A 25,704-nucleotide genomic window follows, 5' to 3' on the forward strand; every position below is an offset into this window, starting at 1 on the left:
GTAGACAAGCCAGCTCACGTCTCTATCTGACTACTCACTGCTGCTTTGTGGGCTCAGGTCCTGCTGCAGGGCTGTTATATGTCTGTGCCAACGCAGAGCGTGGACATGTTGTGGATCTGGGGGTCTGTAGAGACGCTTAAAGGCTGTCTGGTCAGCCTGAGAAGGGCTAAAACCAGCCAGGTAACTGCGAGTGGTTAGGTAGTCATTCAGTGCAGCTTCAAGTGCTGCTTTCTCATTTATTTGTAGCAAGAAGCCATACTCAAAGGCTGTAAACACAAGAAAGCAAATAGTTGCAGATAAGATGAGGCTGCAATAGCCTGAAAAAACACCACTATATTTCCCTTGGACAGAAATCAGCAGACACCTCATGACATTCAATTCATAGTCATGCATGGGCTCTCACCCATTTTGGACTTAAATCTAAAAATGTCATTCATGCCACAGGATTAAACAATGGAATGTGCCTTCCTTCCCAACAATATAATAAGCTTGATGATGACAATAGTCTCTTTGAAGTTTATGACATTCCTATAAACTGATGCAAGGTTTTATTCAGACTCTCGCAGGATGTGCTTGCCCCTCAATGCCTAAGATGTGTGTGTTTGGCCACTTTACCACCAGGTGTTGTTGACCTATCATAACTTTAGGCCGTCACCTGAGGTCATTATATAATTGGGTAAGTTTGTGACTGGACAGCACGGTGAAACAGGGGTTAGTGCATGTGCCTCACAATACGAAGGTCCTGGGTTCGACCCCCGGGCTAGGGTCTTTCTGTGTGGAGTTTGCATGTTCTCCCCGTGACTGTGTGGGTTCCCTCCAGGTACTCTGGCTTCCTCCCACCTCCAAAGACATGCACCCGGGGATAGGTTGATTGGCAACACTAAATTGGCCCTAGTGTGTGAATCTGTCTTGGCCCTGCGATGAGGTGGCGACTTGCAGTAGAAAATGGATGGATGGAATGTGTGTGACTGTCCCATCTCGCTCTTAGGCACATCCATTACCCATTTAAATAGTTAGCATCTTTCAGACCACATGTGTCAAACTAAAGGCCCGAGGGCCAGATCTGGTCCACAACTTCATTTTATGTGGAAAAATATGAGTCAATAAAGAACTTGACCGAAAAAAAAACATGTACCGCATACAATTGCATATCTTTTAAACTTTAATATTATCTAATAAGGTAAGCATTATTTTATCATATACTCCAAACATTTTTTGTTAGAACGAAAACAAATACTCCAATATCTGCTTGCATTATGATTTTAAATCAAGTTATCCATCATATTGTACACTATATAGATTTTACGATAAAGAACTGATGGCTGATATTACCCCTTAAATTATAACCCACTTCCCTTTCAGTGGAAAAACTTTTGCACATTTCCAGGCAGTGAAATGTTTTTTGCTTTATATGTAATTTGTACTGTTTGTAGTTTCACAAGATCTTTAAATTTCAATAGTCTTGAATGCAAGAAAAATGTTTTTGTGTGATCCCTATATCCTGCCTTATTGCGTTTTTCTGCAGGGTGATGAGTGGATATAGTGTGCTTTTGTAATTATTGCCCCAAACTTCTGCACAGTAGTACAAGTTAATCACATTCATATCTATGCATGACAATATTTCAACCTATTCTACCTACTTATTAATAAAATTTAATTTTCAGCCTGTTAAACATTGTGCAATTGCTGGTTATCAATCAGAACAGGTTATAAAATAATATGCCATAGCGATGGTAATATTGTGTAGTGAACTGTAATTACCAGATGTGGGCTGCAGAGTAGGGATGTCCCGATCCAGGTTTTTGCACTTCCGATCCGATACCGATACTGACCGATACTGGCCTATCCAAGCATGTATTAAAGTTTAAAGTTATTTAGCCTACTTAGTTGTCAGAATCATGTTGAAAAGGGTTTTAGTACTCTTGATAACAACAAGCCAGCTGAATTAGGAGAGTTTGAATAATACACAATGGTTAAGAAACTGACCTGTTTATTCAAGGATAAAAACACAAAATAGACAAAATTATACATGACAAACAGAAATGGCATCATTGAACTTGGGCTGGGCGATATGGCCTTTTTTTAATATTGCGATATTTTAAGGCCATATCGCGATACACGATATATATCTCGATATTTTGCCTTAGCCTTGAATGAACACTTGATGCATATAATCACAGCAGTATGATGATTATATGTGTCTACATTAAAACATTCTTCTTCATACTGCATTAATATATGCTACTTTTAAACTTTCATGCAGACAAGGAAATCACAACTAAAGAAATCACTATTTTTTTCATACGGTGTTGATCTGGAAATGTTTGCCTCAGTATTTTGATGGTGTGGACGTGTGGCACCGAATGGAGATAAGCGTCTCGACAGACGTTACAATATTTGAACAATGATGACGAAAACTGTTTTCTCTGTCGTGTCCGTGTGTCGAAAATTGTTATGCGCTTATTTTTTTATTTTATTTTGTGCGTGGCATTTATTTGCCGTGCGCAGAGGACGCTTGAGCAGTGCGCAATTGCGCAGGCGCGCACCTTAAGAGGGAACATTGCACGCACGGCTGCGCTAGCATCACAGCTAACGTTAGCCAGGCTGCTACCTCTCTGCTCGGGGAGGACGTATACGTATGTGACGTATGACGTGACAGTATGTGACGTGTGTAAGAAGGTGCGCTTGCGGTCTGTGAGAGGGAGACACAGGAAAGAGTGAGAAGAGCCTGTCGTGTACTGCCAGCAGCTAAAAACAACTGCGTGAGAATCCACAGACCTGTGGATGTGTTGAAGGTGTGCTGGAAAATGCGGAACGGGAATTAGGGACCAGCAGAAAAGTGGATTGTATTATTTAAATCGGGGTGTTGGAAAACACGGACCGGAGTTTTTTTTTAAACTGGATCTGGATCGGCATTTTCCCATGCCTTGCCGATACGCATTTTTTGGCAAATATCGGCGGCCGATCCGATCCAAATATCGGATCGGGACATCCCTACTGCAGAGACCAGTGTCAGGCATACCTGCAGTATTAGTCTCAGTGGTAGCAAAGAAGAAGACTAGATTGTTCAAGGAGAGAAAGTCTTCCTCTTTCACATCACCGCTACCATTAAAATACACTTAATTTCAATCCACCAGAAAACATTTATTTAGGTAGAAATATCACATAACACTGAGTAAACTAATAGCATGATCTATTGTAAGACATTTTTTATTGTTTTGTTGGTTAGACCGACTGTGTTGTGAAGCCGCCAACCGGACGTGTATGATTGGTATGAGAAACTTGACATGTTTTCACGAAAATCTCAGATAAGAGGTGACTTTAGATTTATTTTCTGCTGAGCTTGTATTCCAGCCTACTGAAGCAGTTCAAGTAACAAGCTACATTTTATGTTTCCAATGCACTTAACTGTAATCCAAACACGGACGTGAAACTTCTCCTTACTCAAAGCAGCAATTGTCTTGTCATGTCCGGAGAACGACTTGCCATGGCTTTGGATCTGAGATTTAGATAAGGTCCCCCTTTCTTTGTGCAGTTCTGCTAGCTATTTTCGAGCCTTTGGATCAACAGTAACTTGTTGCCATTAAACAATTTCCCAAACTACGGAACGGGCAGAGGGTCAAAAACGTTAATTGCGCGTACATTTTTTTTTTACCGCTGTTAAAGGAACTTATAGTTAACGTGTTAACTTTGACAGCCATAATATATATACAGGGGCACCGAAAAGGGGGGGGTAAAGGAGACGGATTCTCGGGGCCCATGATGGAGGGGGGCCCAGAGAGGCCCCTAATGATGATGAAATTATAATACAGAAAAAATAATGACACTGTGTTGGGGGCCCTGTAAAGATTCTTTTCATGGGGCCCAAAATCCCTAGCGGCGCCCCTGTATATATATATATATATATATATATATATATATATATATATATATATATATATATATATATATATATATATATATATATATATATATATATATATATATATATATATATATATAAATACTGTAATCAAATGCATAGGCAATTGTGTAATATCATGAAGGGCATCATACACCTATAGTCATAGAATATTCACTGTTACAAACGACCCTCTGAGGGAAGCCATAACTGATGATGAGACACCCTTGTTTACGACATTTTCCTCTGTGTCGTGCGTCCTATATATATATATATATATATATATATATAACTAGTAAGTAAGTACATTTTATTTATAAAGCTCTTTTCACAGATAAAATCACAAAGCGCTGTACAAAACATAGGTGAAGTAAAACAACAATTCAATTAAAACAACAGGGGCAACATCATAAAAAGGATACACAATGGATTAAAAATTATAGTTAAAAGGTGCATTAACTAAAAGCATTACTAAAAAGAGAAGTTTTTTAAATGTTTCTTAAAAGTTTCAACACAGTCAAGATCACAGAGGGACGGGTGCAAATTGTACCAGCCTCTGGGAGCTATAGCCTGGAATTTTAAAACAACGGGTTTTAAAACAAGTTTTTGGGATCTTTAGAAGACCCTGGCCTGAAGACCGGAGGCTGTACCCTGACGAGTAGGGGTATAGCAAATCAGTGATGTACTGATGCAACGCACGGAATGTCAGGACTAAAATCTTAAACTCAATGCGGAATTTATATGGAAGCCAATGAAGACTGGATAAAACGGGGGTGATATGGGCTTTTCTGGGTGCACCGGTCAAAAGTCTGGCAGCCGCATTTTGTACAGTCTGAAGTCTCTAACTAAAGCATCTGTTTGATTTATTGGTATATATTTTTTAATAGTGATACCACTACATTGTAGACTATCCTCCTCTGGCGCTTTGGTGTGGAAAGCCGCGCTATCCATCCATCCATTTTCTACCGCTTATTCCCTTTGGGGTCGCGGGGGGCGCTGGAGCCTATCTCAGCTACAATGCTATGTCCTGATTAATTGTCTGGTGCTCTCCCGTGGCCATCTGCAGGTATGTTACCATGGTTACGTGTTTTGTGTGTATACTGTATATATATTAACCCTTTGGATGCTATTGCATCAGCAGGCAGTGCCTGTCTTCATCTTTTTGGGACGTAAAGTTTGGCTCGCTGCATGCTGCTTACGCTGCAAAGTACTTACTTGTCACCCACTTCCTGTTGCTTTGCCTGACTATCACTTGCAATTGCCACAGTAGTAGCTTTATCTCTTCAGTCACAGACGACGCTGTTACAGTCGAGCAGTCAGCCAAGACTCGGACACTATCCATGGTCAACACTGACCGACGGAGGCCTTGAGAGTTGAGAGGGCCATTATTATAAAAAGTTGATTGAATTTCTATTTGTTTATCAAGGACTATTTAAATGTAATTTACTTTCTCTGAATTGCACTATTTAGTCAAATATTATTTAATTGTGGTTTGCCTTTAATTGTTTTTTGTATTCCACTTTATTGTGGTATGGTATGTTTTTAAGTGTATTTTAACAAATTGTAATACAACAAGATTTTACTTGCACTCATGTCTTCTGCCCAGAGGTGGGTAGTAACGCGCTACATTTACTCCGTTACATCTACTTGAGTAACTTTTGGGATAAATTGTACTTCTAAGAGTAGTTTTAATGCAACATACTTTTACTTTTACTTAAGTATATTTATAGAGAAAGAACGCTACTTTTACTCCGCTACTTTTATCTACATTCAGCTCGCTACTCGCTACTAATTTTTATCGATCTGTTATGCACGCTTTGTTTGTTTTGGTCTGTCAGACAGACCTTCAAAGTGCCTGCCTTACTGGTGACGTTTCACTTCGTTCCACCAATCAGATGCAGTCACTGGTGACGTTGGACCAATCAAACAGAGCCAGGTGGTCACATGACCTGACTTAAACAAGTTGAAAAACTTATTGGGGTGTTACCATTTAGTGGTCAATTGTACGGAATATGTACTGTACTGTGCAATCTAAGAATAAAAGTTCCAATCAATCAATCAAAAGTGTGAAGGAAAAAAGATACTTGTTTTATTTCAACCGTACCGTCAAAAGCCTCAAGACTGACCGCACATGAGGACGTTCCTGTCTTCACAATAAAAGTGCCGCGCCATCGCGCCTGTGCTTTCAAAACAAGAGTCTCCGAAAGCCAGCGTAAACAAGCTAGCAAGCTACGGAGTTTGACGCCAATATATTTCTTGCAAAGTGTATAAAAACGAATATGGAAGCTGGACAAATAGGATGCCAAAAACCCACCACTTTCATGTGGTATTAGACAGAAAGGAGGAACTTTTCTTCTCCTCCATTTGAAAACGTGGACGTTATCATCACGACTGTCTGATTACAATCAACGCAAGTCATCAGAATCAGGTAATACACCAACTTATATTCTAGTCTTCATGAAAGAAAGGAATCTATATGTGTTAAACATGCATGTATATTCATTAAAACACCTTTAACATGTAAACAAAAACAGCAAAATAAATACTTATAAATTATATACTGTATATATATCAATGTATATGTATGTATGTATATATATATGTATGTATGTATATATATATATATATATATATATATATATAATATGAGTGTGTATGTTACTCATCAGTTACTCAGTACTTGAGTAGTTTTTTCACAACATACTTTTTACTTTTACGCAAGTAAATATTTGGGTGACTACTCCTTACTTTTACTTGAGTAATAAATCTCTAAAGTAACAGTACTCTTACTTGAGTACAATTTCTGGCTACTCTACCCACCTCTGCTTCTGCCCCATTGGTGTTATGAACCTTTGTGTTCTTTTGTCTCTTACTGTTACATAACTTCCTTGTGGCAAACTTCCCAAGGCGGGCGGCGTTATCCGCTTTTCTTTAAATCCATCCATCCATTTTCTACCGCTTATTCCCTTTGGGGTCGCGGGGGGCGCTGGAGCCTATCTCAGCTACAATCGGGCGGAAGGCGGGGTACACCCTGGACAAGTCGCCACCTCATCGCAGGGCCAACACAGATAGACAGACAACATTCACACTCACATCCACACACTAGGGCCAATTTAGTGTTGCCAATCAACTTATCCCCAGGTGCATGTCTTTGGAAGTAGGAGGAAGCCGGAGTACCCGGAGGGAACCCACGCAGTCACGGGGAGGACATGCAAACTCAATGTGTTTTTTTTAAAAGACAAAACAGACAATATGAGGTGTAATAAATGTAAAGAAACCATTAATGAAATGCAACACACACAAATTAAAAGTAAGCCAATGGAATTGTCTGGGTCCTTCTTGTAAAAGTTGCATCACTTACAATTTGATTAAACCTTTTTCAAACTTGCATACTAAGAGTAAAACCCAGCAGTTTCCTGTTACCATCTGTGACGAAGAATGAAAATGAAGTCAAAATGAAACCGAAACGACGGAAAAAAATCTAATTACATTTTAGTGAAGTTGTATTATATTGTTGAAACACAAGCCACTTGGACCATAACATTACTCATATTTAATTAGTGTTGTGGAAGAGCAAAATTGGAATAGCTGACAAGAAACAACAATATAGTTTGGAACGAAAAAACATTTTTGGAAACGTGCAAAATAAACAAACTTTCACAAATTCATACAAACTTCAGTGATGTAATTGCTAATTGAATGTTAACACATGTCACATAGTCATCACTGCTGATGTTTTAAGCTTGCCGAAAAAAGATCGACACGTTCATTCCTTCAACACAAGATTATAGCACTCCAAATCACAATAACCAAATTACGTTAATAACACGTCTATACGAAAAGGTAGCAGATACATTTAATTCTAAAACATCCTGTAACAAATATTTAGGTTTTTAAATTGTCTACGTGTTATCAGTGACAGGTAGGTAGCTATACCACACATCCATCCATCCATCCATTTTCTACCGCTTATTCCCTTTGGGGTAGCGGGGGGCGCTGGAGCCTATCTCAGCTACAATCGGGCGGAAGGCGGGGTACACCCTGGACAAGTCGCCACCTCATCGCAGGGCCAACACAGATAGACAGACAACATTCACACTCACATCCACACACTAGGGCCAATTTAGTGTTGCCAATCAACTTATCCCCAGGTGCATGTCTTTGGAAGTAGGAGGAAGCCGGAGTACCCGGAGGGAACCCACGCAGTCACGGGGAGGACATGCAAACTCAATGTGTTTTTTTAAAAGACAAAACAGACAAAATGAGGTGTAATAAATGTAAAGAAACCATTAAACATAAATACCCTTACATGTGAAATGCAACACACACAAATTAAAAAGTAAGCCAATGGAATTGTCTGGGTCCTTCTTGTAAAAGTTGCATCACTTACAATTTGGTTAAACCTTTTTCAAACTTGCATACTAAGAGTAAAACCCAGCAGTTTCCTGTTACCATCTGTGACGAAGAATGAAAATGAAGTCAAAATGAAACCGAAACGACGGAAAAAAATCTAATTACATTTTAGTGAAGTTGTATTATATTGTTGAAACACAAGCCACTTGGACCATAACATTACTCATATTTAATTAGTGTTGTGGAAGAGCAAAAATTGGAATAGCTGACAAGAAACAACAATATAGTTTGGAACGAAAAAACATTTTTGGAAACGTGCAAAATAAACAAATTTTCACAAATTCATACAAACTTCAGTGATGTAATTGCTAATTGAATGTTAACACATGTCACATAGTCATCACTGCTGATGTTTTAAGCTTGCCGAAAAAAGATCGACACGTTCATTCCTTCAACACAAGATTATAGCACTCCAAATTACGTTAATAACACGTCTATACGAAAAGGTAGCAGATACATTTAATTCTAAAACATCCTGTAACAAATATTTAGGTTTTTAAATTGTCTACGTGTTATCAGTGACAGGTAGGTAGCTATACCACACATGTTTCAATAAAATATAGCTATGTAAGGTTAGCCTAATTTCAGGGACAGTTTAAGTCATATTTTAAGAAACAGATAGAAAGAAATAAGATATTAAAAGTACCTTGTTGATCTGAAGTCGACATTGCACAGAGCTGAGTAGTGTGACGCTGATGCAATAATAACGTGCCCGGAAGACGACACCGGCTCTTTATACTCATGGTAGGAACCAATGCGCGTAGCAATATATGAAAAGGGGGACTCAAATCAAGATCGGACAATCTCCCCGGAAGTCTGAGTCATTTACGGAAGTTTGTAATTGGTGAAGCTTTAGCAAATATCTACATGTATTTTATTTTACTAGTGTTTACAACAACGTCTATGCAGTGTGACTGTTTTTTGCAGAATATACAAACGTTAAAATGTCTAACTTGAAAGAGTACATCGACAAACTGACTCGTGTTTATGAGCGGTACACAGAGTATGTTCGAGGAAATCCAGCAGCAACAGCACAGCTGGAGAGCACAGTGCGGACCCTGTCCTACCTGATCGCAGGTTAGTATGTTAGTTACATTGCAATGAACTCTCACCAATATTAGCAGCACTTTACGATGTACTAGTGATGGGTTGATGAGGCGTCATGAAGCGTTTCGACACATTGCAAAACTGTATTGATACTGTGTTGATACTGTGTCACTAAATACTGACATCTGCTGGACATTAAAAATCCCTACAGGCAACCTATGGACCGACTCAACTGACACTGATTTTATGACCTAGTAGAGATGCGCGGTTTGCGGACACAACCGCGGAGTCCGCGGATTATCCGCGGATCGGGCGGATGAAATTTAAAAAAATAAGATTTTATCCGCTCGCGGGTCGGGTCGGGCGGATTAATTAGATTTTTTTTTTTTTTTTTTTTTTTTGTTTGTTTTTTTGCGGGTGGCAGTTAAACCAATTCGGAAATATATATACATAGTTAAATGTTGTTACCCACATACGAAAAACGAGCAGGCACCTGCAGCATATGCCACAACAGAAGAAGAAAAAAGAAAAGAGATGGACACTTTTACGGAGCGGAGAAGGGACGCCTCGCCGGGGTCCGGGACCGAGGCCCCTTCCCCTGAGAGGGCCCCACCGGGAGCCGTAGCTGAGGCGATCCGCGAGAAGGGCCCGACGCACGTCCAGGGTCACTACCGCGCCCACCGCACCGACACCCCGCCTCGTCCGCTTTCGCCGCGGCCGGCGTCACGCGCAGCAGGTAAGCAGCTTACCTGCCCGCCACCCCCGTGGCCGGGGGCTCGTAACATGGGTCACTCCGCGCGCTCCGCCCGCGCAGCTTACCTGCTTGCCACCCCTGTTGCCGGGGGCGCGTAACAGGGGTCACTCCGCGCACAGTGCGCTCACGAAAGGGGTGGGGCTCACCCTGGTTGATATAGAGAGCAGGACGGTGGCCATGGAATTTCATTTAAGGTTTGTGATAAACCATCAAACTCATTCGTTAAAAGGACTCTATAGTAATATAAAGCGAAATTTTCTGGACATTATCATGCAAGAAAAGTTTATTTTTGGGATCGCGATCACCGCGTAATGATTTTTAAAGGTTGCATTACATTATTAACTGTCCCATGTGATCAGCCAGTGCGATTGGAAGTCCATGCTCAATTATTGCCTCCGTAAATAAAACTTCGGCATTTATCACATCCAAAGAATCTGTTTGGGCGACGAAAAACGTTGAAAGTTTTCCACTTGTATCGCTAGCAACGGCATTAGACTTGTGTTTTTTTGTCCCAACGTGGTCTTTTACATCGCTAATTCCTCCGTGTCCGATCGAAAAATTTTGTCTGCACAAGGTGCAATTCGCGTAGTTTTCACCCTTTTTTTTTTTTTTTTATTAATATTAGATATATAACAACGGGCGGATGGCGGGCGGATGCAGTTTTGATCAAACGTTACATCGGGTGGATGGCGGATGGATGACGACTTTCTGACGCGGTTGCGGATGAGATAAATTGCCTATCCGCGCATCTCTATGACCTAGTACAGTGGTTCTCAAATGGGGGTACGCGTACCCCTGGGGGTACTTGAAGGTATGCTAAGGGGTACGTGAGATTTTTTTAAAATTTTCTAAAAATAGCAAAAATTCAAAAATCCTTTATAAATATATTTATTGAATAATACTTCAACAAAATATGAATGTAAGTTCATAAACTCCGTGAAACACAAGCTCAGGTTTGTCACTAAAATGTCTGTCAAAAAGAACTGTGAAAAGAAATGCAACAATGCAATATTCAGTGTTGACAGCTAGATTTTTTGTGGACATGTTCCATAAATATTGATGTTAAAGATTTTTTTTTTTGTGAAGAAATGTTTAGAATTATAAGTTCATGAATCCAGATGGATCTCTAATACAATCCCCAAAGAGGGCACTTTAAGTTGATGATTACTTCTATGTGTATAAATCTTTATTTATAATTGAATCACTTGTTTATTTTTCAACAAGTTTTTAGTTATTTGTATATCTTTTTTTCCAAATAGTTCAAGAAAGACCACTACAAATGAGCAATATTTTGCACTGTTATACAATTTAATAAATCAGAAACTGATGACATAGTGCTGTATTTAACTTCTTTGTCTTTTTTTTTTCAACCAAAAATGCTTTGCTCTGATTAGGGGGTACTTGAATTAAAACAAAAATCACAGGGGGTACATTGCTGAAAAAAGGTTGAGAACCACTGACCTAGTATATACAATAATATAAACCAAGTCATTGTATTTCATTTAGGATTATTTCATAACTTCATTTAAATAAAAATATATTTTTTGTCTTTTTTAGATACAGTCAATAAATAATGTGAACATGTATCATAACATGGAAATCTAAGAGAACGTGTTGTGAATGAGGATACTTGTGGACCTGGAAATTATTATTTTTTTTTTTTTACACATTTTTATTTAAAAAAAAACAGTTTTTCCAACGTATTCAATTTTAGACGCTTTCTCTTCTTAGTTATTATTTCTCCGGCTGTAGAAAAGACCCGCTCACAGGGCACAGAGGAGGCGTCAGTGCGACACAGTTCGCGTATCGGTCACGTGACCAAAACAGCTCATGATCGGTCACGTGACTTTCTAAAAGCGGTACGCGCACCGACACAGGGTTTCGCTCTATGAGCTCGACGCATGCGCCAATGCATCGGTGTTGCCGGACCCATCACTAGTTACATTACAATGAACTCTCACCAATATTAGCAGCACTTTACGATGTACACTTGTTTTAAATAACTTGGTATTGTCTTCTGGCTTCACATAATCTATTGTATCATGATTTAATTATTTATTTTGCAGGACGATTTGCAGATTCCCACGAACTATCTGAACTTGGTAAGGAAAAGTCAAATCTATTTAATAAATGTTTTCCTTCTTTGATTGAGTTTTAGGAGGATAGAAAAGTGGAATGATCTCGAAAGTGAGCAAATTCATATGTATAATATTTGGGTACAACCAAACTCTCATAAATTATAAATACTTGAGGTAGAATATAATAATGGAAGTATGTTTGATTACAGGCAGCACGGTGCCAGAGGGGTTAGTGCATCTGCCTCACAATACGAAGGTCCTGGGTTCGATCCTGCGCTCTGGATCTTTCTGTGTAGAGTTTGCATGTTGTCCCCGTGACTGCGTGGGTTCCCTCTCGGTACTCTGGCTTCCTCCCACCTCCAAAGACATGCACCTGGGGATAGGTTGATTGGCAACACTAAATTGGCCCGAGTGGGAATGTTGTCTGTCTCGCTGTGTTGGCCCTGCGATGAGGTGGCGACTTGTCCAGGGTGTACCCCGCCTACCGCAGCTGAGATAGGCTCCTGCGACCCCAAAAGGGACAAGTGGTAGAAAATGGATGGATGGATGTTTGATTACACATACAGTAAATGTCCCTTTTACATTTTTCAGTAAACAGTTATATCTTTGATTGACGCAGAAATTACAGTGTTTCCCCATACATTAACTTATTCCTATATAATTTGGAACGCCGCAGAACGCTTTGTCCTAAGATTCGGCATGTACGCCCTTGCTCACAAACGCATTAGGACTGTTTGTGTAGCTTGTTGTTCCAACTCCATACAGTGGAAGGCATTGTAATGATGCTTTTTAACCACTGTTCGTAATTACGGCGTTGCTTTTACTAGTAACAAGTAATCTAATTAATCACTTTTAGGTCCTTCACAACGCCATTAACGATAGCTTGATGTAACGTGGCACGCTACTTTTGATGTAGTTTTATGTCGACAACAAGACAGTGTCATAAGTGCAGCAAGTTCAATGCAGGAAATATATTTTCACTAGTGAAAACAACAAGCAGCATCACACTAAAATTAACTTGATATAAAATAGGAAGAGGCACCATCACACTGACACAGCAGACAACAACATACGCACACATACACAATGAGACTATTGGGCAACAAATCAATTGTTGAACTGACAAACTTGCTATCCAAAATATATCCCGTTTGTTGTCAAAATGATATGACAGCCATCAAAGCACATTCAATCTCTTTTATTAAGCTGAGGCAACACAATCCGGTAAATAGATTTCAAAGAGCTGGCCCTTATATCAAGCATCTCTCAAATGCATATGCCGGATATGTAACGTTTCTATTGTTTTAAGTAACGTATAAATTACTTTCCCTAGTAATTAATTACATTTCTTAAAGAGTAATCCCGTTAGTAATTCAATTACTTTTTTGATAAAGTAACAAGTAACTATAATTACGGTAATTACATTCTTAAAGTAATTTTCAGAACATTGTTCTTAACACACCTCTGACACACATACCACAGCTGATTTGGAGCCTGATTTACTCAGAACCATGATGTGTGCATGTTATGTGATATGTGTGCAATCCATAAAATAGAGGCACTATTAGTGGGCGTGTTGCGTGGGATTTACTAACACTGTGTGTGCAATTGTAAAGTGGTACAGACCACCTTATTAAAATGTGGATTTTGTGTACATTATACGGGGCATCCCGTGGAGACACTTTTATTTACTGCACATTAATTTTATCATCAAAGCTGTGGCATTTTGCAATCTTTTCAAACATGTAGGAGACATGTACAACTTTTTATAAGTATTTCAAAAGCAATCCTGCAGTGCATCTTGGGTACATTGATACCACTTTTTATTAATTTTTTACTGCCGAAATGAGCTCATTGGTGAAAGGCTGCACTTACTCGGTCGGCTCAAGACGCAACAAAAAATGCATACGTAAATAATTTTTTTTTCATATAATAAACATTATGATAATATATATTCTATGTGAAAAAAATGAATGCCATTAAAAAAAATACAGGACACCAGAACTCGCCTTAAGTTCTCAAATTATAAAATTATGTTGCTGAATAGCTGATATGTCTAATATATTTTTTTTCTAAATTTGCCAAATGTTGACACACGTAGGACGGAGAATTTCTGTCGGTCTGTGCAGCACAAGCACTGATCTTGCAGCTGTGTGTGGAGCTGTCAGTTTGCACGTCCTTCTCACATGTGCTAAATAAAACACTGAATAGTTCCATCGCGACCCCAAAGGGAAAAAACACTGAATAGTGCTCGCAAAACGGTGATGGGTGTTGATAAATGACCTTGCGTGTGCTAAATAATAAATATTTGCATCTTCTCACAGTATAATGAGTGTTTTGATGATCAGCATATATTTTGCGTATTCATGAAGACACCGACGCAAAATTAATTGCAAACCTATTCTGCTCACTTAACAGTCGCAATTCACTTTGCGCACGTTTGATCAGCTTTGCGTGTGGTATCAGGTTTGCACAAGTTTTAGTGCACACAAACATTTAGTAAATCAGGCCCATGGTTGTGTATTATTTCTCAGACGTACAATGATTTGTCCATTGTCTTTAAATCAGCTGATATTTACATGCAGCCCAAAAATGTTTTTTTTTTTACCGTCCGTACGTGTTGTAAGTTGCACGCTTGAGCGTCATTTAGCGTTGCAGATACATTGTAGTCCCGTGTGAAACACTTAATGCATGCTCTTGACATTGCATTACTATTTAACAGTTGGTCCCAATATGTTGATCTGCTCTACTGCAAGAAAATGAATTTAGACTGATCTAAACAGCACCTCTGCTCTTGAAGCCATTGTAAATTATATTTATTTGCAGTAGATTACTGAAACCAACACAATAACAGAACATTTAAAAGGTGAATAAAGCTAATATTGCAATTATTAAACCCATTAAAAGTTCTAATACAAAATTATTATAATTGCATTGTGTTAGGAAATGGAGTTGGTTGGTTTAGCAACACTAGGCTACTGAATACTATTCATTGAAAGAATGTTGATGATATTAACTAAACCTATGAACTTTACATAAATTTTAAGTAATGTTAGATTGACCAAGAATGAAAATGAAACCGAATCCCAAAGTAATAAAGTAACAATGTTGCATAAAAATAAAGAGTAAACAACATGTGAAGTTCTAGTCAACTAATATTTTACCCCATCAAGGAAACCCATCAGCTTCCTGTCTCCAACTAATATGCCTAAACTTGAATATGAACCCAAGTACAAAAATGAAACCAAAGTCATAGTGATGCAATGATAAAAATACAAATATCTCCAACCTGCATTTTAGTGACTTTTTGCTGAACATTTTGCACCATGACAGCAATGGAAGCCATAACCCTACCATTATTTAAAGAGAAATGCTGTAGGTTCTAAAATAGTGTTTGGTATGACAGAGTGTAAGGAAAGGAAGTTGGATGTCCAACAATAATATGTTATTGAATAAAATTAAACTGAAAGAAAGTTTCCATTTTCACCTTCAACCTGACTTAAATGCACCACCTAGAATGACCAAGAATGAATATCAAACCAAGTCAAAAGGAAACAGAAAGTAATGAACAACGTGATGCAATGTTGCATACAGTAGAAATAAAGGTTACAATTACTTTTCTATTTATACATTTTACTTCATGTTAAAGGGGAACTGCACTTGTTTTTTTTAAATATTTCCTATTGTTCACAATCATAATGGAAGACATGACGACAGATGGATTTTTTAAATGTATTCTAACGTATAAATTACTTGGTGTGTAAGGAAAGGAAGTTGGATGTCTAACAATATGTTATTGAATGAAAATAAACCGAAATAAAATTTCCATTTTCAACTTCAACATGACTTAAATGTATCATCCAGAATGACCAAGAATGAAAATGAAACCAAGTCAAAAGGAAACCGAAAGTAATGAACAACCTGATGCAATGTTGCATACAGTAGAAATATAGATTACAATTACTTTTCTATTTATACATTTTATTTAATGTTAAAGGGGAACTGCAATTTTTTTTTTAAATTTTGCCTATCGTTAACAATCATTATGAAAGACATGACGACAGATGGATTTTTTAAATGCATTTTAACGTATAAATTACTTAGTGTCTAAGGAAAGGAAGTTGGATGTCTAACAATAATATGTTATTGAATAAAAATAAACCGAAATAAAATTTCCATTTTCACCTTCAACATGACTTAAATGTACCACCTAGAATGACCAAGAATGAAAATCAAACCAAGTCAAAAGGAAACAGAAAGTAATGAACATGATACAATGTTGTATACAGTAGAAATAAAGGTTACAATTACTTTTCTATTTATACATTTTACTTAATGTTAGAGGGGAACTGCACTTGTTTTTTAAAAAATGTTCTTATCGTTCACAATCAGAATGGAAGACATGACGACAGATGGATTTTTTTTTAATGCATTCTAACGTATAAATTACTTTGTGTGTAAGGAAAGGAAGTTGGATGTCTAACAATAATATGTTATTGAATGAAAATAAACCAACTTCAACATGTATCATCCAGAATGACCAAGAATGAAAATGAAACCAAGTCAAAACAAAACAGAAAGTAATGAACAATATGATGCAATGTTGCATACAGTAGAAATAAAGGTTACAATTACTTTTCTCTTTATACATTTTACTTAATGTTAAAGGGGAACTGCAATTTTTTTTTTTTTTTTTGCCTATTGTTAACAATCATTATGAAAGACATGACGACAGATGTATTTTTTAAAATGCATTCTAACGTATAAATTACTTAGTGTGTAAGGAAAGGAAGTTGGACGTCTAACAATAATATGTTACTGAATGAAAATAAACTGAAAGCATGTTTCCATTTTCACCTTCAACATGACTTAAATGTATCATCCAGAATGACCAAGAATGAAAATCAAACCAAGTCAAAAGGAAACCGAAAGTAATGAACAACATGATGCAATGTTGCATACAGTAGAAATAAAGATTACAATTACTTTTCTATTCATACAATTTACTCAACATTAAAGGGGAACTGCACTTTTTTGGGAATTTTGCCTACTGTTCAGAATTATTATGAAAGACATTACGAAAAATGGATTTATTTTAATGCATTCTAAATATTAAATGCATTCGATCAAAAGTCTGCTTACATTGGAGCCTGTAGGAGCCTTTCAGTTCTGCCTATAGAGCCTCTAAAAACATCCAAACACCTCCATTAGGGTTTTATATTCACAACCCAAAGCTAGTGACATTGGCACGTTGTGTAATTCGTAAATAAAAACAGAATACAATGATTTGCAAATCCTTTTCAACTTATATTCAATTGAATAGACTGCAAAGACAAGATATTTGATGTTTGAACTGAGAACCTTAATTTTTTTTTGCAAAAAATCATTAACTTAGAATTTTATGGCAGCAACACATTGCAAAAAAGTTGTCACAGGGGCATTTTTACCACTGTGTTACATGGTCTTTCCTTTTAACAACACTTAGTAAACGTTTGGGAACTGAGGAGACCAATTTTTAACACTTTTCAGGTGGAATTCTTTCCCATTTTTTCTTGATGTACAGCTTTAGTTGTTCAACAGTCTGGGGTCTCCGTTGTCGTATTTTAAGCTTCATATTTTGCTACACATTTTCAATGGGAGTCAGGTCTGGACTACAGGCAGGCCAGTCTAGTTACCCGCACTCTTTTACTATGCAGCCACTCTGTTGTAACACGTGGCTTGGCATTGTCTTTCTGAATAAGCAGCGGCGTCCATGATAAAGTTGCTTGGATGGCAGCATATGTTGCTCCAAATTCTGTATGTACCTTTTAGCCTATTGGTGCCTTCACAGATGTGTAAGTTACCCATGCCTTGGGCACTAATACACCCCCATACCATCACAGATGCTGACGTTTGAACTTTGCGCATATAACAATCCGGATGGTTCTTTTCCTCTTTGTTCCAGAGGACGCGACATCCACAGTTTCCAATGTGGACTCTTCAGACCACAGAACACTTTTCCACTTTGCATCCGTCCATCTTAGATAAGCTTGGGCCCAGCGAAGCCGGCAGTGTTTCTGGGTGTTGTTGATAAATGGCTTTCGCTTTGCATAGTAGTTTTTTGTTTGTTTTCTCCAACTTTTTTTATTGGCATTTTCAAATAGACAGAAAAAAGTGCAAGTCGAAACAGTACAATTTTAAAGTCAGTAAATTATTCACACCCTTTCCCTTAAAACCCAAACCACCCCACTCAGGTCCCACCAACGAGGGACAAATGGCACAATTATATAACAAGTAAGACGACAAAGACAGACACATTCTCACACACACACACACACACACACATACGAGGCCAGAGACAGACAGACGGGATGAAAAGGAGAGAGAGGGAGGGAAAAAAAAAAAAAAAAAAAAAATATATATATATATATATATATATATATATATATATATATATATGTCTTAATAAGGTTATCCAAAAAATAGTGCTCGATACCGTAGTAGAGCGCAATATATGTATGTGTGGGAAAAAAATCACAAGACTACTTCATCTCTACAGGCCTGTTTCATGAGGGGGTTCCCTCAATCATCAGGAGATTTCTCTCCTGATGATTGAGGGAACCCCCTCATGAAACAGGCCTGTAGAGATGAAGTAGTCTTGTGATTTTTTTCCCACACATACATATATATATATATATATATATATATATATATATATATATATATATATATATATATACATATAAAAAAATATATAATAATAATAAAATAAAAATAAAAATTTAATAATAATATGTAATAATATAAAAATAGAATAAAATAATACTAATAAATAAAAGGGAGATTATTCCTCATCTGCGTCTGGGCATAGGTCAAGAGAGTTGACATACAGCAAAAAAGGACTCCATGAGCTTTCAAATGCTTGAGCCGAGCCTTTTAGCGAAAACCTAAGTTTTTTCCAGTTTTAGATTGTAGAGAACCTCTCTAATCCAACGGCCGTGTGATGGGGGGCGAGCCAGCTTCCAATTAAACAAGATCAATCGCCTGGCCAGCAAGGTCGTAAAAGCAACAGCGCGTTTTAGTGGTACCGGGCACATGTTATCGGGGCATACGCCAAAAATGGCTGATAATGGGTTGGGAGGAAAGTTTTGACCGTATGCTTTTCCAATTGTGTCAAAAATGTCCTCCCAAAAGGAACATAGTTTAGAGCAGGACCAGAACATATGGACGTGATCAGCCGGAGATTGTTTGCATCTATTGCAGGTATTGCTAACAGTGGGGTAGATTTTGGATAGTTTTGAATTAGTGTAGTGAATTTTATGGATTACTTTGCATTGGATGAGACTATGACGGGCACATATTGAGGAGGAGTGAACCAGTTTCAGGGCAGAGTTCCAGTGTTGATCGGATATGTTGGTATTAAGATCTTTCTCCCACGAGGCTCTTATCACTGATAGAGAGTTTGGAGCAACTGAACTTAAGGAGGTATATAACACAGAGATACATTTTTTATGATTAGGGCTCAAAGATAACAATGTATCTATAAGAGTTTCCGGAGGACGATTTGGAAAGTGTGGGAACTGCTTCTTTACGAAGTCCCTCGCCTGAAAGAAACGAAAAAGGTGGGAGTTCGGCAAATCGTATTTGGAAGAGAGTTCAGTGAAGGATGAGAACACTCCGTCTGCATAGAGGTCTTTCACAGTGGTGATACCATGATCGTGCCAAGTCATGAATGCGGGGTCAGTACGGGAAGGTTTAAATAATTGGTTTTTAAGTAGCGGGGTCAATATAGATGGGCCCTGAGAACCCAAGTGTTTTCGTAGCTGGTTCCATATTTTAATGGAGATCGATACAATGGTGTTTGCGCCTTCAAGTTTAAATGGGAAAGGGAGTGATGAGCATAAGCAAGAATGTAATGAGGAGTGTGGGATTGCCGTTTCAAGGGATACCCAGGCCGGGAGGGTTTGAGAGCCTCCATCCATCCAGTATAGGAGTTTCTGTACATTAGCCGCCCAATAGTATTGTCTGAAATTGGGGAGAGCAAGCCCTCCTTCAGCCCCCCATAAAAATTTAGATATTGATTTGTCTAATTTATCGAAAAATGATTTAGTATAAATATGGGGATATGTTGAAAAAGGTAAAGGTATTTAGGCAGAGTGATCATCTTGATCAGATTGATCCGGCCAGCGAGAGATAATGGTAAAACGGACCAGCGGGCAAAGTTCTTCTCCATCTTTTCAATTAGAGGTAAAAAATTTGCCCGGAGCATATCAGACATAGCCGGAGTAATAAGGATCCCCAAGTAATGAATCCCGTCATGTGCCCATTTGAATGCCGCTAGAGATCGTGGTAACTGTTTAGCTAAGGAATTAATCGGAAACAGCTCACTTTTTTGGTAGTTAAGTTTGTAACCAGAGTGTGTGCCAAACCGCTCCAGAATGTCAAATATTACCGGGAGTGAGCTAGCAGGGTCCGAGATGTACAGGAGCAGGTCATCCGCATAAAGCGAGACTTTGTGCAACGTGTCCGACCGGGTGATACCTTTAAAGCCCGCCTCCGCGCGCAGCCAAAGAGCAAAGGGTTCTATCGCAATAGCAAACAGTAATGGAGATAACGGGCAACCTTGTCTAGTGCCTCTTTTTAGAAAAATTGGGGCGGATAGTGTATTATTTGTACGTACCGAGGCTACTGGGGACAAGTACAAAAGTTTAACCCAGAGAATGAAATCTTCGTTAAAACCAAACCGACCCATCACTTCAAATAGATATTCCCATTCAACCCTGTCAAAGGCTTTCTCCGCATCGAGGGACACTACCACCTCCGGGGTCGAAGGGTTTGGCGAATGGATAATGTTTAGGAGGCGCCGAGTGTTGTGTGAGGATTGCTGGCCTAGCATAAAACCTGTTTGATCCAACGAGATGATGGAAGGCATCACCCTTTGGAGCCGGAGAGCGAGAACCTTGGATATAATTTTTAGATCTACATTTAAGAGCGAAATTGGTCTATAGCTGCTGCACAGCAGGGGGTCTTTCTCTTTTTTTAGGATGAGAGAAATGGTGGCCCTCGATAAGGTTTCTGGGAGGCGATGCTGCAGAAAAGCTTCATTATACATGTCTCTTAGAGCCGGAGCAAGAGCACTGGAGAAAGTCTTGTAATATTCTGCACTGAAGCCATCCGGGCCGGGTGACTTATTGCTCTGTAAGGATTTGATGGCTTCTGTGATCTCAATGACACTAATGGGCTGGCCCAGGCCCCTCGCAGCCCCACGTTCTATCTGGGGGAATGTTTTATCGCCAAACAGCTCATCTGAGGAAGGGGGGCAGTCTGAAGTATATAACGTATAAAATGCAGCAAATGTTTCATTAATCTTAGCTGGATCAGTATGTAGTTCTCCTGTGTTAGAGCGAATAGACGTGATTAGCCTCGAAGATGCTTCCTCCCTGACCCGGTGGGATAAGAGCTTGCCAGCTTTCTCCCCAGATTCAAAAAATCGTTGTCTGGATTTGAGCAGTTGTAATTTCGCTCTATTGACAGACATAAGGTCAAAGTCAGTTTGTAGGCGAAGGCGTTCTTTATATAGTGTCGGATCTGGGTTTGAAGCGTATTTATCGTCGAGATCCTTAATCTTGCGGAGCAGCCCAGTGATTTGAATGGTCTCTGTCTTATTTAGGTTTGAAACAAAAGATGTAAGTTGTCCTCTAATATAGGCTTTAGATGCCTCCCATAGTATACCTCTTCCAATTTCTGGTGAGTCGTTCAGTTCGAAAAAACACTTAATTTGATCGTGTAAAAAATTCCTATAACGGTCTTCTGCTAGTAAGGCTGAGTTGAATCGCCATTGTTTAAGGGGTCTAGGTTGAGTGTCCATATTGATGTCGACTGAGGTGGGGGCATGATCGGAGATTACGATACTATGGTAATTACATATTTTGGTTTTGGAAAGTAGTCTATTGTCGAGAAGAAAGAAGTCTATCCGAGTGTAAGTGTGATGTACATGGGAGAAATAGGAGAATTGTTTAATTGTAGGGGAGGCATGTCTCCACGGATCTGTAAGACCCAACTGTTTAGCGAAAGTATCCAGTGTTTTAGCTGAATTAGATAAGGGAGCCAGTTTGTTAGATGATCGATCCAGTACAGGATCCTGCACCAGGTTAAAGTCCCCGCCCATAATGATGAAATGGTTTCCAATGTTCGGAAATGATGTAAACAATTTAGTCACATAAGAGTGTCATCCCAGTTGGGTCCATAAACGCTAGCGAGTATAACTGGGGTGCCTTGCAGCTTTCCAGACACAATAATATAACGACCAGCCGGGTCTGCTACAGTTTGATTGAGTTCGAATTAAATATTTCTACGAATAAGGATAGCTGTGCCCCTGGCCCTTTCGTTGAATTTTGAATGGAAAATATGGCTGATCCAGCCTCTTTTAAGTCGTGAAATCTCTCTGTTGCGAAGGTGGGTCTCCTGAATGAAAAATATATCTCCTTTGAGGTGTTGCAAATGGGTCAAGACCCTCCCAATTTTAGTGGCGCTCCCCACTCCCCTCACGTTCCATGAAACAAATCTTAAGTGTATTACTGGTGCTTGTCATATCTCACCATGTCCAACTAGGAGAGCAGAACGGGCTGATGTATACAAGCAGGTCAGGAGGGGGGCTGATGCACGATAACTGGGAACTGCAGAGAGTACTGGTAAGAGGAGGGGATGAAACAGAAGCGTGAGAGGAAGGAATAAGGAGATAAACAAACCAATAAACACACATACATATAGAAAACACAACAGACTCACACACATACTCACAGACACAACAACATACAACAATGCCAGGTGGATTAAACCTGGCAACCACCTACAGGGCCATCGTCCCAGGACCTGAGAACCCCATTGTCGAAACTGAACCTTAAGTGTCCTTTTCACAGCAGTGCGCTGTCCTTGCGCCTGCATGGACGTATCCATATCGGCTTCCGGGTTTTTCCACCTCCCGAGAACAACAGATTGGCTCCAACTGAGTCAGAACATATTAAAGTGCATCAAAACTGCAATATATTCCCTCAGGAAACATAGTACCCAGTACTAAGATAACTTCAGAAAACGAGAAAAATAGATTATAAAGTATAAACAACTCAAAAAGCATGTGGTAAGATAAAGTGCAAGCAAGCGGTGTCACATATATACATACACACATACATACACCTATATATATATGCATATATACACACACACACACATGCATAAACATGTATACCATCATGGATGTATGGGTAAGGAATAACAGTAACCAACCAAGAAATAAGTAGACCAGCAGTTAGGTCAAATAACAAAAAAGTAAACCACCGTGTAAGAATATATATCTATTAGAACATGATAACTAAATGTAAAGGGGAGACAAAATAATTTGAGTGTCGATGTAGCAAAATAAAACAGAATGAACAATATTGCGGGTTGAAAGTGGATCCAATGAGTGAACACACAGATGTGATATTCACGGTCAGGCCTGGAGTTAGCGTTATGTTAGCATGGTTGATCGTGATAAAGCAGGCGTTGATTATTAAGGTTGGTGTCGGCAGTGTGGCCTCCAGACATGGCTGCAGTTACCCAAGCTAGCGCCGTCCTGCCATGCACTGTGGGGTAGTCACATCGTATCAAACAAAGTTTCAATAAAGTCATACCGACTGAGATTACTCTTTTGCATGTTCTTGGCTGCGTTGATTGTGGGACTTGACAAAATCTTGGGCGTCTTTGAGAGATGTGAGTCGCCGTCTCTTTCCATCCTCGGTTGAAACCATTAGCTTAGCCGGATAGTGGAGTGCTGGTTTGAGGCCCAGATTGTAGAGATCCCTCATGACGTCCCGGTACACGGCCCGCTGTTCCAGTATTTCGGGGCAGTAGTCTTCGAAGATGTGTATCGGTGAGTCCTTGTACCTTAGTTTGCCTCTGCGTTTCCGGGCCTCCCGCACCACCAGCTCCCTCGTCTGGACTCGGTGGAAGCATATCACGATAGCCCGCGGCCTCTCACCGGGGCCTGGCTTTGCTGTTAGCGAGCGGTGGGCACAGTCCAGCTCCGGGGTCGACGACAGCGTGTGTTCACCCAGGACTTCGACCAGCAGTTGAGAGAAGAACGTTGTTGGGTGTGGACCTTCAATGTTTTCAGGTACGCCGACAATTCTTATGTTGTTTCGACGACTTCTGCTCTCCAAGTCTATTAGCTTAGCTTTTAGCCTCGCGTTCTCCTCGGTTACGAATGTTAGCTTGGTGTTCATAGCCAGCATATCCCGGCTGGTCGTGTCGGCAAACAGTTCTAGTGATGAGAGGCGCTTCTGGTTTTCCAGAAGTGTGGTCTGAATACAATCCAGCGTGTTGTTGAGTTTGGAAAAGGCGGAGTTAAACTCCAACGAGAGAGAAGTCTTGTGGTCCGCTAGCATTGTAGTTAGCGTAGCCATGATGGTACTTGCCGCCAAGTCCTCCTTCTTTTGCTCCTCCTTTTTGGATCTGTTAGACATTTTCTCATTCAGCGCGAAAAAGTATTAGTACTATTAAAACGTTAGTAGCAGTTACTGCATTCAGTCGAGCTGTACAGAATGGTAGGAATGAAATTTGCGGGAGCGTGGAAAAGTGCGACTACTCCATCTTGTCGCCAACCGGAAGTCCGCATAGTAGAGTTTTAACTTGCACTTACAGATGTAGCGACCAACTGTAGTTACTGACAGTGGTTTTCTGAAGTGTTCCTAAGCCCATGTAGTGATATCCTTTACACACGTATGTCACTTTTTGATGCAGTACCGCCTGAGGGATCGAAGGTCCGTAATATCATCGCTTACGTGCAGTGATTTCTCCAGATTCTTTGAACCTTTTGATGATATTACAGACCGTTGATGGTGAAATCCATAAATTCCTTGCAATAGCTTGTTGAGAAATGTTGTTCTTAAACTGTTGGACAATTTTCTCACGCATTGGTTCACAAAATGGTGACCCTCGCCCCAACCTTGTTTGTGAATGACTGAGCATTTCATGGAAGCTGCTTTTATACCCAATCATGGCACACACCTGTTCCCAATTGGCCTGTTCACCTGTGGGATGTTCCAAATAAGTGTTTGAAGAGCATTCCTCAACTTTCTCAGTCTTTTTTGCCACTTGTGCCAGCTTTTCTGAAACATGTTGCAGGCATCAAATTCCAAATGAGCTAATATTTGCAAAAAATAACAAAGTTTTCCAGTTCAAACATTAAGTATCTTGTCTTTGCAGTGTATTCAATTGAATGTAGGTTGAAAAGGATTTGCAAATCATTGTATTCTGTTTTTTTTTACGATTTACACAACGTGCCAACTTCACTGGTTTTGGGTTTTGTACAATATGTAAGTATATATGTAATGTAGTAACGGACACATTTATATTAACATTTATTATTTACGTATTTTGATCATTTTAGGCATACGTGGTGCATTAATTGAAAAAAATGCATTTTAAATGTTTTTTTCTCGTTATCACTGATTTCTGCTCTGCAGATTTTGTGAGAGCCAACAGACATAACTGAA

At 39.3% G+C, this 25,704-nt stretch overlaps 2 protein-coding genes across 2 annotated transcripts in view; one reads left to right on the forward strand and one right to left on the reverse strand.

The window, feature by feature from the left end:
- cars1 (cysteinyl-tRNA synthetase 1) overlaps positions 1 to 9,060 on the reverse strand; it is a 50,589-nt gene extending 41,529 nt beyond the window's left edge. The window contains exon 1 of the mRNA XM_061975176.1: positions 8,961 to 9,060. Within this exon, the coding sequence (XP_061831160.1) occupies positions 8,961 to 9,057 (97 nt within the window). The 5' untranslated portion in view covers positions 9,058 to 9,060. The remainder of the gene's footprint in view (positions 1 to 8,960) is intronic.
- Positions 9,061 to 9,098: 38 nt separating this feature from the next.
- pex16 (peroxisomal biogenesis factor 16) overlaps positions 9,099 to 25,704 on the forward strand; it is a 62,793-nt gene continuing 46,187 nt past the window's right edge. Inside the window, exons 1-2 of the mRNA XM_061975180.1 lie at positions 9,099 to 9,391; positions 12,182 to 12,217. Of these exons, the coding sequence (XP_061831164.1) occupies positions 9,259 to 9,391; positions 12,182 to 12,217 (169 nt within the window). The 5' untranslated portion in view covers positions 9,099 to 9,258. The remainder of the gene's footprint in view (positions 9,392 to 12,181; positions 12,218 to 25,704) is intronic.

Source organism: Nerophis lumbriciformis, linkage group LG15, assembly GCF_033978685.3.
Source record: "Nerophis lumbriciformis linkage group LG15, RoL_Nlum_v2.1, whole genome shotgun sequence".
Classification (NCBI taxonomy): domain Eukaryota; kingdom Metazoa; phylum Chordata; class Actinopteri; order Syngnathiformes; family Syngnathidae; genus Nerophis; species Nerophis lumbriciformis.